Raw genomic sequence first — 12,939 nt, 5'->3', positions numbered from 1 at the left:
ATATGAATCATCACAAATGAGAAATGTATCAACCATCTTTCGAGGAAAAAACTCACAAGCAAACGGATAATTCAGAAGTTTTAATTATTCTCTTCTCTGGAATGTTCCAGAGCAAGGCGGATGATATGCATTAAAAACGGCATCTGTATACCCAACAGTCATAGTGAAGCACTAATCCACAGGCACTAGGCTTGGAGCATGAGTGTTTGCTTAAAACGCAAGACCATAAAGTCCGTTCTTGTGTGGAAAGATTGTGTGTGGGGGGGAGTAGAAACATGTGCATCAGTCCAAGTGAGCTGATATGCGTGTGAGTCAGTTTTCTTCTGAAACTGCCCCCTGAAGCTGCTCCTCTGATGCAGAGGGCTCGGGATCTTCAGCCGTTTCGTCATCTATGTTTCTGGTGACTACTGGGGCTTCTTCAGGTGCCGTGACTGACGGAGGTTCCGAGCTGCTCGCACCGGCTGCCGGGGAGTCGTGGTGGTTGGAGAATGTGTCTGCTAACATAGAATCTGGCTGGATTCCTCTCTCCACACTCACGTCCCAGTCTGGAGGCTGAGGTAGACTGGCTATGAGCTCCTGAAGGGCAACAGCAGACTCATGGTTAGATATTTTTATTAACTGTAATGATTTGTATTGAGCTAAAACTTCCGACTGTTTCTTCTATTGGTCGTTAACATGATGAACTATACCTGCTGTCTCTCCTGGTCATTATTCCTCACAGCGATCAGGAGGCTCTTTGTGAAGCTGGCGAGCTCCTGGTATTTTATTTTTTGGTTCTCTAGCTCGTTCTCCAAGAACTGAACTTCCTCATGCTGGAACAGAAGAGGAACAGTAGAGAAAGGTTTCTCCAGAGCCTGAGACCTTTTTACATCACTTCTCACTTTGTATCATACTTTTTTCTTTTTCATGTCGGAAGCAAACAAACACAAATGATTCCGTTTTGAATAAATTATCTGAGATGCATCTTTCACCTTGAATTCCAGCAGACTCTGCATTTGCTCCAGGTCTGAAGTCATTAACTGACCATCATAATTATCATCCTCTTCTTCTTCGTCTTCATCAATTACTTCAATTTTCTGTAAAAAAAAAAAAACACAAATTAGATTAAAAGGACAAACTTTAAACAAGTAAAATGAAAATAAAGCATGAAGAAATATATTCAAAGGTAATTGGTACTTGCTCGAATTATTTATATTTTTATATTTATGGATTTAAAATGTACCCTCTACACAGTTTTGAATGAATTGTTTCTGTAGTTCCTTTTTTCTCATTGAAACAAAATATTTTACTGGAAAAACAACTTGATAAGTTTTTTAGTAGAGAACAGTGTTTCTAGTTTTACAGTAGAGATTCAATTGGAACCTGTTCTCTGTAAAACAATATGATGTAATAAAATATTGTCATTTGCTGTAAGAAATTACTTGACAGTGATTCGATGCCTGACTTGGTTATGAAACAACTCAGTAACATTGTGAGCTGGATGGAAAATCCGTCGAATATTGATTCCATTAGACTCAGAGCATGTGATACACAATGTGATATTATACTGATTTTCTTAATGACTTGTTTACCATCCAGCCATAGGCCTATCCCAACTGGCAGGGTACACCCTGGATAAGACACCAGCTCATATTGGGAGCCACATTGTTTACCCTATTAATTTATTAATGAAGGCTACTTAATGGATGAAATAAGGACACATGCGTTTTCTGAGATCACACTTATCCATGAAATATTTTGACAACCAAGAATAATAATTTGCAATAATTTCCCGACTAAGAGTTTGCCTGACGCTGGCAGCTTCTCTGTATGGCAGCTCTTCATTTGCCTGAAACACGTTTGTCTTCACAGTAACACAAATCAGTGTTTGAAGTAAACTTGTGGCTGATGAGGAAATGTGTGTGTCAATAACAAGCCTGTGATTTGTAACAGGATTGTAGCCCTCCTAAACACTAATATACCGATATCAACTGATCTTCAGAATAAAACAGCCTTGATGTTATTATGGAAGGACTGACTGAACAGTTCTGTATTGTTCATGTGAGGATTATTAAAAACCTTTTAGTCCATCAGAAAAGGGTTTTTCCACAGCAGGCGCTTTGGTTGTTTTGTTGCTATGAATCAATATGAACTTGTATGTTTAGAGTGGATGAATGAGGTCTGATCCGTTGTCTCCTACTGGTGTATGACAGCGATCTCTACCGGTGCACATTTTAGGTGACTGAATATAATGAGGCTGTGCGATAATAATGAGGAAGTACCACATCATTGGTTAGTGGAACAGCAGTGGGCGCATCTAATCCGTCCTCTCCGTCTCTCTGTTGTGAGTCAATGGTGCCATCTAGAAGCCAAAACATCACATTCAGTTCTCTGGATTCTGAAACAAACATTCTGCAGAGCCGGCAGCAGCCTAACCTTCAGACGGGCTGACAGATCCCCCGTCATTCAGGTCGTCTCCGAGTTCGTGCGTTTCGAGACGGTCTTCGTCGGGGCTGAGGGCCACCAGAGAGTCGTTTCCGGGGGATGAGTTTGTGAATACAGCAGGCCCACCTTTAGGTGGAGGGATTTCAATCCCCATCAGACGGTACTTCCTTCGTCTGTTACTGATCCATGTCTGGTGATCGAGGGACACAAAAGACGACACGCTAGCATGCAGTTCAAAGACATAAATCAGTCATTCTAATGTGTCCAATGTGATGAATGTAACGATAACAGGAAAATGTATTTTTGAAAACAATCACAATTCACAATTCAATGACCATACATGTAGAACTGGAATAAATAAACATTTAAGCAGTGATTTAATGATTTGAGGATTAAACTAAAGCACTGTTTCTCTCTATTAAATCTTCCTTCCTTGCCAGTGAATGAGATGACAGTGGGTCATGTGGGTCACGTGTATCAAGAGGACAACTATATTTAGTCCATCAGCATTCCCTCTGTGGCCCTGATTTATGACTGTGTGACTTTTACACAACTCTTTTATTATCCAATAAAGTTACTCCTTCCTGTTTTTCGCTTTTAAAAAAATGCACATAAAATTCAAGTGTGTCATTGTACACTGTCTGCACACTTATTCGGCAAGTGAGTTTTTTTTGACCATATCTTAATTTTTATACATATTTTCCAGCTGCAAGCTGTGTAAACCTGAATGCTTAGTGGATTTATGCATATCAGATGATGTGTTTTTGTGTAATGAGGGAGGTTGTGGTCTAAGGAAATCAACAATCTATTTCCTCTGGAACAAAAAAGAGATGTAACAGACTGAAAAGAAAGAATTATTGTAAAAAAAAAAAAAAAAGTCTCCCAGAAGGATGCACAACTGGTGACATTGCTGAGACATTGGGCCGTGGTCACAGAACCCTCAAAAAAAGTCTTAATATTTCAAGATCACCATGTTTTGATGCAGGACAAAGCTCAGTCCCGTCTATCAAATGTTTCGATCGTGTGGCCAGCCAGTAGAGAAAGGCCTTAGAGATAAATGAATGACATGGCCCCCTTCTTCACCTGACCTAAACCCTATTGAGAACTTGTGGGCGCTTCTTAAATGGGCGATTTACCGTGATGGAAACAGTCCACCTCTCTGAAGTGTCTGGAAGCTGCGGTTCAGATCAAGGAACTGACAGAACCCATGAACGCAACGCTTCTGACTATTATTTAAAACAAGGGCAGCTACGTTGGTCACCAATTTGATTTTTTTTTTCACTATCAGCAATGTTTGTTATATTTGAGTTGCTTATTATTCACACTTAAACAGATGAAAATAAAATAAAGTGCAATGGAAAAAAATTCATTTTTTTCATTTAGTTGCATAATAATTCTGCACACTAATTTTTCAATAATTATGCACAGATATATATATATTATGAGAAAGTCAAAACCTCACTTTTACCTTCTTAAATGTTAAGGTTTGAGGTTCAATAGAATTCTCAACTCAATTAACAGAGAATTTGGAATTGTTCAATTCCAAATTCTCTAAAACACAACATGCCTAACATTACATTCAGTGTATAAAATCAACTTCGTCACGGAATCTGTAACCTTGACTCCTCTTGCTGCTAACCGTGTGGCGTTGGTTACCTTGACTATTTCAGTGTCTACGCTGAGCTGGTTGGCTGCAGCGGTGATCTTTTCCCTGCAGACTGAACCCAGGCTGGTCATGCCTCGGTCCCAGTAGCGCTTTAGCTGGATGAGATCTCCATCACTGAACTGAGTCCGATCCTGTAGCTGAAAACACAAAAACTCTGTTTGACGACAGCACACACACACACACACACACACACGCTTACACTGAGCAGACTGCAGCTTTGTCAGGTGACATCAGGGTAAATGTGTATCCATCATATTGTTTCATTTATTATATACAGTATTGTCTGCTCTATAAGGCGCACTGGACAGTAAGACGCACCTTCAAAGAATGTCCTATTCTAAAACCCTTTTCATATACAGTATAAGGCGCACTGGATTATGAGGCGCACCGTCGGTTTTTGAGAAGATTAAAGGCTGTTAGGTGCGCCTTACAGTGCGGAAAATACAGTAATCGAAATCTTGAATTCAAAGAAACGAACAGTACTAACTGTTCTCTTTCGGGAGTTGCTGATGACCCAAGGGGAAGCCGACACATCGATGGAAGTCTGCACACAAAGACAGACACAGTTAGCTAGTCTGCTAATTCACTTTGAAGGAGAGCATGGCTAGCATTCCCTGTCAAACCTGTGAGCTGGACTCTGCTGTGGCTGAGGTCTGTGCTGTGAGGGGGTAGCTGCCCTGTTGAAGAGTGCCGCTGTGCAGAGGAGGGGGGGGTCTGGAGCTGGACGCAGGAGGCGTGAGGCTTCCTCTCACCACGGACACGTCAGCCCCGGTCGGGCTGAGCGACGTCTGCTCCCTGTTGATGTGTGTCCGAGAAGCCATCCTTGCTAACTCCTCTTCCCTTTGCCACTCATCTTCTTCATCACCGGTTTCCATAGCGATGGAGAAGTTGTGACTGATGTCCCTAGAATGGGGCGGAGGCGTTAGGCTTTCCTGGCCTTTCTGGGTAGGCGTGTGATTCTGCCTAAGTCTTTCTCCTTCACCTTTCTCTGACAAGGTGAAGACCTGCTGGATACGAGGTGTTTGTTCAGAGGGGGGAACAGAGTTTTGCGATTGGAGGGTTAATCGCATCTTCTGAGGGGCAGGTGGTTGAGGTTGGGGGTTGGAGTGAGGTCTGGGTTGAGGCTGACTTTGGGACTGTGAAGAAGAGGACCAAAAGCGAGGTTGCGCTGCACCGTACTGTCGGGTCCAGCTGTGAGGTACTACCCCTGCTCCTGCACTTACCCCTGCCTCCCCCAGGGACGAGGCTCCCTTCCTGATTGCAGTGGTTACTAAAGGCCCTGAAGCTGATGTGAGGAGTGGGATATTCTGTGAGAGCGAGACCAGTTTTGAGTGTAGAGGTGAGGAGGAAGAAGAGGAGGTGTTCCTGCTCTGCAGGGCCTGGTTAATCAGAGATGAAGATGGGTGAGCAGAAAGTTCAGAGTCTGACTGAGGCAGGGGGGCCGCGGGTCTCGTTCTGGAGCGAGGGACAGAGTTGAGAGAATAGATCCCGGTCAGGATGACATCATTGTTGTTGTTGTTGACGCTGCTGCTTCCACTGCTGAGGGGCGACGAGGAGGCCGGGGAGGAAGATGTTGTTGAGAAAGACGGGAAGGTTGAGGATGGAGGAAGAAGGTGAGCACGATTTTGGATGTTCCGTGCGGCGGCCATTTCAGCAGGAAGCAGCGCCGCCGCTACCAGACCGTGATTGGACAGAGCACCTCCAGCTAACGTGTGATTGGAGAGCAGCCCGCCTGCAAGTCCGTGACTGGACAGGGAATGGGACACCACTCCATTCTGTTCTACCTTGGAGGCGATTTTACGTCGTTTGTTGCCCACCCATGTCTGAAGGGAAAATAGAAAAGAAACTCATTGACACTGATTTATAAAAATATTACATTAAAAAAAAACCCAGCAGGACAATTATAAAAAGATCTTGGATTCCACAAACTCATGCTAACAAACACACTTTACCCGGACTACACTGAAGTCCAGTTTGGCCTCCTGAGCACACTGCAGTATGAGCTGGAAGCAAGCCTTGCTTTGATTGGTCATCCCATTGTCATAGTAGCGCTCCAGGATACTCTGTTGCTCAGCAGTAAACACCGACCGCAGGTTCATCTGAGAGACAACAACATTTTCAACAACCACATCTAAAAAAAAACAACAACCCACTGATTTAACAAATAAATCAACGCATTAGTATATTTTTTTGCAGCTGATGTTGGAATACATTTTGTGACACACTCACAGCCTGCAGACCTCGCCGTTGTGACCATGCATCCATTCTGCTGCTGGAGGGGAACGGGGCTGCCATGAAGATCACAGCCAAACCTCCATGCTTCTAGATGGGCACAACTCTGAGTGCAGTCATCCTGTCTCAGCAAACAGGGCTCACCGCTGGGAAATGTGGCTGAGGAGAAAGCAAAGCAGACGATGCTATGCTTTAAGAGCATTAACAAAAAGTTCAATCCATGCTATTATGAGCCGTTTCTAAAAATAACAGTGGACAACTCGTGTCTGGATCAAGGATTTAGAGATGCAATTCTTTTTCTTCAAATTTTAAACAGCCAGGGAAAAAATGCCATAAAATATGTTACAATAATTAGAAAAGACGTGATGTTGTAAATACACACGTCTATGTACGTCAAAGTAGAAACTTTGACAACTTCCAGAGCAACAATAAGATAATGTGTTGTCCCAAGCAAGACATTCCTCTATTTGTCAGTGAGAACTATTTACATTTGTGTCTTAACCTCAGAGTTGCAATTCCACAAAATGTAATCCGAAATTAGTTTGTTTATTTTGTACTGAAATATGATGTGATGGGACCGTTTCCAATGTTTAACAGAAGTATGAACAATTTCCCCATAAGGCTTTAAAAATATGTTCAACACATATAAGGTCTGTTTAATCAGACAACAGAGGCTATGCTTGGATTTCCATATTGAGTGACTGATTTCATGTGATTGATGTGTTGGTAAACAAAAACAAAATCAGCATAAAAGTGGTTCTTATTACCTTTAAAATCAGATATATTATACATAGATTATAAATACCGTATGACCTGCCACTGCACTTATTTTATTTGCAAAACAAAAACAACACAGAAATGGAATTTAAATGTAATATAAATGTATGTTTTAACCATGAATAGGGAGGGGATGCAGTCATTAGTATAGTTATTATACTGCCTGGACAATACCTCATTAACTACACATATAAAGCTCACTTTAAGGTTCATTTGTAGGTTTTCTTCTCTTCTTAATGGGGTTGGGACCATGAGTTTTGTTGTGCAGACGTCAGGTTGAAAACTATATCTGACAATTGTTAGGTGTCATATTACAACAAGAACCAGTCACATAAGTAAAGAGAAAAGACAACCATAATTACTTTAAGAACTGAAGGTCAGTCAGTCCAGAAAATTGCATAAACTTTGAATGTATCCCCAAGTGTAGTCGCAAAAACCACAAAAAACTCAGAGGAAACTGGCTCACATGAGAACAACCCCAGAAACACAAAACCAAATAAATGTCACACAGAGCTCTAGTAGCAGACACATCTCTATACTTGTTCAGGGGAGACTGAGAGAATCAGGCCTTTAAGGTCAAATACCCACTAAGAAACCAGCAGATTTCTTTGGGACACAAGTAATGGGCATTAGGCCAAAATCTTTACTTTGGTCTAATGAGCCCAAATTTGAGATCTGTGGCTTAGCTGGTGACCATGTTGGGGATTTATTCAAAACTGAAGGCATATTGAACCACCATGGCTACCACAGCATCCTGCAGCGACGTGCCATCCCATTCAGTTATTTCACTTTTATTTTGTTTACTACATAATTCCATATGTTTTAATTCATAGTTTGGATGCCTTCAGTGAAAGTAAACTATGTAAATAGTCATGAATTTGATTCGATGGTGTGTTCAAACTTTAGACTTGTAGTGTAAATAGTAAATATCATACAATAGTCTAGTAAGTTCTACAGAGGAATGGAGGATGTTTTGTTTCCAAGCATGTCATCCTAAAATAAAAACATCTAACACGTGGTTTGATTTAGGCCCCGCCCCATCAGTCTAACAGGCTATGGACTCTTTTTTTAGTAAGAAACCAATTGCAATAATCTTTAATAAGCAAGGTCAAATAAAAAAAAAATCCAACACCAAAATAAAAATATACGTATAAAAACAATAACCTTGCGAGAAGTGAAGGTAAACAAAACGAATTTTCTACACGGATCTAATTTATCTATCGAAGTGTCGCATTAATACTAATTTCAGGGTCAAAGCAGCTCCGTTGTGTGAAGGCAGGAGGACACACAACGCCGTTACATTAAAAAAAAAAAAAACACTATCTGGGCTGACCGAGATGAAAAAGTGTGCTTGCAAAGTTTTACGTTACATTTTTAAGTTTTTGATAGATTCCTAAAAATGTCACATACGGGAATGTTGTGCGACCAATAAGCTTGCAGTAGGGTTTATTTTGGCAGCCTGACTGCGCATGGCTACAGTCAATGTGGGAACATTACGGGGCGAATCGCGAACAAATGGTTTGCGCGTCAGATCCATACGCCACCGAGACAACGTCATGGAGATTTTAACCACAATTACAACACGGGAGGCTCCACTCGTTTCCTCCACGACCCTTAAACCAGCCCGTGTGTTGCAGGGTAAGCGCTGCAAGCACCGCCACGGCCAGCGCAGACCGCTTAGGTTAGCTCACAGGCCCGAGCGGCCATGTCTGAGCCAGCTCCCGTTAGCTCCCGTTAGCTTAGCCCTCCCAATGGATAGCCGCGGCTAAAGTTTTCCTCCAATTCTGTGATTTCACGACCCCGACGTGGACATTCTCGCTGACCCTGACTCTAGTCCGACACGAAGAAAAGCCCACACGGGATATCCCGAAGCGAAAAAAGTCAAATCACTTCCCCACTCACCATCTTTGATGTCAAAATCAGACGGAACGTTCAAATTCAGCAGATTTCTTCACCCCAGTCTCGTTTTTGCTAGACAATGAAATCACAACGTCCGATCATCAATTCTAATCATGATTGTGACGTATCTGCAGACAGGAGCCAATGGGAGCTCGAGATCATCGCAGTGACATTCGGAGAGATCCCGCCCACCGTTGACTTTGTTCAGCGGGCTGCTGGAGGAGGAGGAGGTCACCAACATGGAAGCGGCTGGAAGTTTGCGTGGGGAATGTTTCCACATCAAGTGGACCGGTTAAGAGGCTCCTTAGAAGTATTTTCAGCTCCCGAAAAATGTGCATAGAGGAGCTGCTTTCATTTTAATTTCACTTCCCACCACCACGTGTTATCTCCTTTTTTTTAATCTAACATCTGGTGTGTTTTAGAGTCTGATCAGTTGTTTGACTTCACAAGGAAAATCCTGCATACATTATGTTTTCTGTCTCAGAATGTTGAAGAATGGTAAAATTGGTAATAATATATAATTTGTTAATGGTTGGTTTTGCATTAGTTTCATCCAGATTTATGTTCCCTTGCTTTGTAACATGTTTATATATGTGAAGTTTGATAATAATAAAGCTCAGGGAATCACAATCATCACACAAACTCAGGCTGTTTTAATCTGGGTTGCACTGTCCTCACTTTTACGCCATTACTATGTATTTTAATTTAAATTAATTTACTGTGTTTGCATTTACTGTTCTAATTTTGTGATATAAGGAGACCTTGAGTGCAGAGAAAGTTGCCTAACAAATAAAATATATTATTATCAGAGATGTTACTGTTAAGGAAGGCTATTTCTGAGCAGCTCTTTCTCAGGCAATCCATTTTAGAGTGATCTAACTACTGCATTGCTGCCGTCTAATACCTTAATGAGTTTGTTGTAACCGTGGGATGAATGAGAGTTTCGAGAAAGGTAAAGTGCCAAAGAAAAGAAAATTCCCTTTTTAAAAAAGTAATTCAACAATCCAAACCAAATTTGGCAGATTTTACCCCTAGTGAATCAGAATTAACTAAAAGCACATTGGCAGCAATATAATCAGAGCTGTTATCTTACATGAAGTAGGCAGTACATTACTCAAGGCTCATGTAAGATCTGCATGACATGTTTCACTTTCAAACAAGTCTGGTCAGATAAACACAGTATTCTGTTACCTGTTTGCACTGTGTCTGTGGGTATGCGTGTGTCTGCAAGGGTCACATGTTATTTCTCCTTTGCGTTATTTCTAGGTGCAGCTGTTCCCATATTTAAATGAGCAGCCAAACAGACAGCTTGTGGTGTATCCTCAGAGACAGCAGTGTAACAGGATAGTGGTGATATAGGTGATGGTTGGTGTAACTGTGTCTGTCTAGCATACACACACACATACATACTGCACTTGCCTGCTACTTTCTCCAGCTCTATTTGTGTGGTCGTGATGTACTTGTGTGGCTGCGTGCATGCTGCTGTGTGAATCCATGACGTCACCTGTGTTTCAGGTGCACAGCAGGGGGCGCTGTTCTTCACGGTTCAGACCATGCACCGGGTAGAGGCGCCTGACAACTGCTGATGATTTCCTCATTTACGGATTTTGGAACTTAAAAAAAAAAGAAACAGCTGACATATGAGGCTTACCACGCTACCAACAAATGACATAGTGACTGTCTGCGCTCTAACAACTATTATCTCAACATAGACAAAGACAGACTAACAGTGGCAAAACCATCATTTAAACCAAAATGATATATATAATGATATATATATATAAAAGGCTCATGTATATATATATGTTTAATTATATATATATATATATATATATATATATATATATATATATATATATATATATATATATATATATATATATAAATACACACACACATATATATTTCTGTGTATGTATATACTGTATATACTTATATATATAGAAGTTCTCTCTTGCTCTTTCTGCATGTGTAAAGAAGGGGGTGGGGGTGCAGAGTGAGTTCCTCCCTATATGGTATGCGTTGCACCATTCCCTGGTCTGTATTATAAGCGGTGGCCCTTGTGATGCTGCAGCTAGGCATGCAGGAGGAATAGAGGAGGGGAGGGGTCGCCCCATCCCCTCGCGCTCGCCGAATCCACTTCTCACAGCGCGCGAGCTGCTGGCGGGAAGGCACCAGGGAAAGAGAGAGAGAGAGAGCGCGCGAGGCGGTGTGTGTGAGGGTAAAGAGAAGAGGGAGGGAGCGTGTGTGTGCGCGCGTGTCTCCTGTGTGTGCGCGTGGATTGCACCACCGCATCCCGCTCACCGTTCCTGCAGGCTGCCGTGCTCTGATGGAGAGAATACAACTGACAACCCTTTCTTCTTCCTCAGATTTGACCACAGCCGTGTCATTCCAGATGTGACTGACAGGTCGTTTTATGTCGCCTGCGTTGAGTCCTGTGCCGTTCATCTCGGAGAGACTGTGACACCATGGCTTTGGTTATGGAACCTATAAGTAAATGGACACCAAAGCAAGTGCTGGATTGGATGAAAGGTAATTGCTGGATCCATTCATTGCATCTGGTTGATAATCTGCTTGCGGTTATAGTGAGGATGATGATTGTGATGGTGGTGGTGGTGGTGGTGGTGGTGGTGGAGGAGGAGGGCCAAACTGGGTGCATGTGTGTCCTTCTGATCCAACCATGCAGGTGTGATTTCACCGGCTGTAACTGGATGGTGTGACACAGATTTAAGTCACTGAAGAGGAGTTAACGTGTTTGAGTCAGTGCAGTGCAATGGATGTCCCCAAGAAGCAGGGAGTGGAGGCTCAGCATTCTGTCATCTCTGTGTTGAGAGCGCCTACAGGCTGCTGCTGCTGACTCCATCAGCATCAGCATCAGCAGCACCGTCGCTCCCATCAATGAATGTAGAGGATAGTCATCTGCTTGCTCTGCCTTACTGCCACATGCTCGAAGCCCGTATCACTAATCGATGTGTGTGCATGTGCCTATGTGCATGAGCGTGTGCGTACATGATTAATGTAGTTGGCTGCATACCCCCTCCCTCCCAACCGTAGTCAGTTTCAGCACCCTGGACAGCGCAGTGGAGCCTGCCGTATAAGAAACTCTCAGATCAAACTAGACGTTTGTATAGATGCATCCCTTCAAACAGACAGGACGAATGAGTAATCACGAGTAATCACTAATTGTGTGTGTGTGTCTGTGTGTGTGTGTGTGTGTGTGTGTGCGTGCGCGCAGGAAATGAGCTCACACACTCTGGTCAGCTAAATTGCTGTGAGAAAAACTGTGGTAGGCCTGTTAACAGACAAAGGATATGGGAAGGCATGGTGTCCGCAATCCCTTACTTAAGACAATGACTTAATCATTGCTGTGTGCTGACTCCAATGTGATGGTGTCATGTTCGTGCACACACTTGGAATTGTGTTTCTGTAGCAGTTAAGCTTGTAATGAGCAATCAGATCACATGATCTCTGAATTAGCAGAACTCCACATTCCATACGTGTCTCAAGAGGTGCTGGAGGTCTGTTTGACTCTGGTAAGGCAGTCATGTGGTGAGATCAGATGTCAGAGTGGTTGCTGGAACATCATTAGGCGTGGAGAGTGTTTGGGATGCATTTCTTTTGACTGATTATAATATTGTTCCTGTTTTCGTAATCACCTTCTCAGCTATGGTGAGGAGTAGAAGCCGGTGGATTCAGCATCTGATTTGTAGAGTGTTCACTTGGAAAGCTTTGCTCCTTTGCATCATTTAGTAATCAAGGCTGAGTTATAATGTGGCTGTTGATGACTAATAAGACAAATGTGGTTGGAGAATTGCAACTTGACACACAGAGAAAATAAAACTGCTGGATTTGGTTTAGTGTGAGTGACTCATGAATGAACAGTAAATCTCAAAGTAAGACAGCGAGCAGAAAGGAGAGCAGAAGTGATCAGGGAGGAAAGT

At 42.5% G+C, this 12,939-nt stretch overlaps 2 protein-coding genes across 2 annotated transcripts in view; one reads left to right on the top strand and one right to left on the bottom strand.

Moving 5' to 3' along the window:
- Positions 1-65: 65 nt before the first annotated feature.
- Positions 66-9,139, bottom strand: hdx (highly divergent homeobox). The gene is made up of 11 exons (XM_068325995.1): positions 9,002-9,139; positions 6,320-6,481; positions 6,043-6,189; positions 4,714-5,913; positions 4,578-4,634; positions 4,081-4,227; positions 2,416-2,614; positions 2,262-2,341; positions 972-1,076; positions 690-812; positions 66-576 (listed from the first exon to the last, which is right to left on the bottom strand). The coding sequence occupies exons 2-11, from the start codon at positions 6,383-6,385 to the stop codon at positions 313-315; spliced, it is 2,388 nt and encodes a 795-aa protein (XP_068182096.1). The 5' UTR covers positions 6,386-6,481; positions 9,002-9,139; the 3' UTR covers positions 66-312.
- A 2,261-nt stretch (positions 9,140-11,400) lies between these two features.
- si:ch211-26b3.4 (connector enhancer of kinase suppressor of ras 2) overlaps positions 11,401-12,939 on the top strand; it is a 57,508-nt gene continuing 55,969 nt past the window's right edge. The window contains exon 1 of the mRNA XM_068325409.1: positions 11,401-11,530. Coding sequence (XP_068181510.1) covers positions 11,467-11,530 — 64 coding nt within the window. The 5' untranslated portion in view covers positions 11,401-11,466. The remainder of the gene's footprint in view (positions 11,531-12,939) is intronic.

This window comes from Antennarius striatus, chromosome 10 (assembly GCF_040054535.1).
Source record: "Antennarius striatus isolate MH-2024 chromosome 10, ASM4005453v1, whole genome shotgun sequence".
Taxonomy (NCBI): Eukaryota; Metazoa; Chordata; class Actinopteri; order Lophiiformes; family Antennariidae; genus Antennarius; species Antennarius striatus.
This window is presented reverse-complemented; position numbering and strand designations above follow the sequence as displayed.

Coding starts and splice junctions, on each gene's coding strand:
- hdx (XM_068325995.1), bottom strand. CDS start 6,385: ATGGCAGCCCCGTTCCCCTCCAGCAGCAGAATGGATGCATGGTCACAA. Junction 4,228..4,577: donor GCAACTCCCGAAAGAGAACA/GTTAGTACTGTT, acceptor TTGTGTTTTCAG/CTACAGGATCGGACTCAGTT. Junction 2,342..2,415: donor ATCTGTCAGCCCGTCTGAAG/GTTAGGCTGCTG, acceptor TTTGGCTTCTAG/ATGGCACCATTGACTCACAA.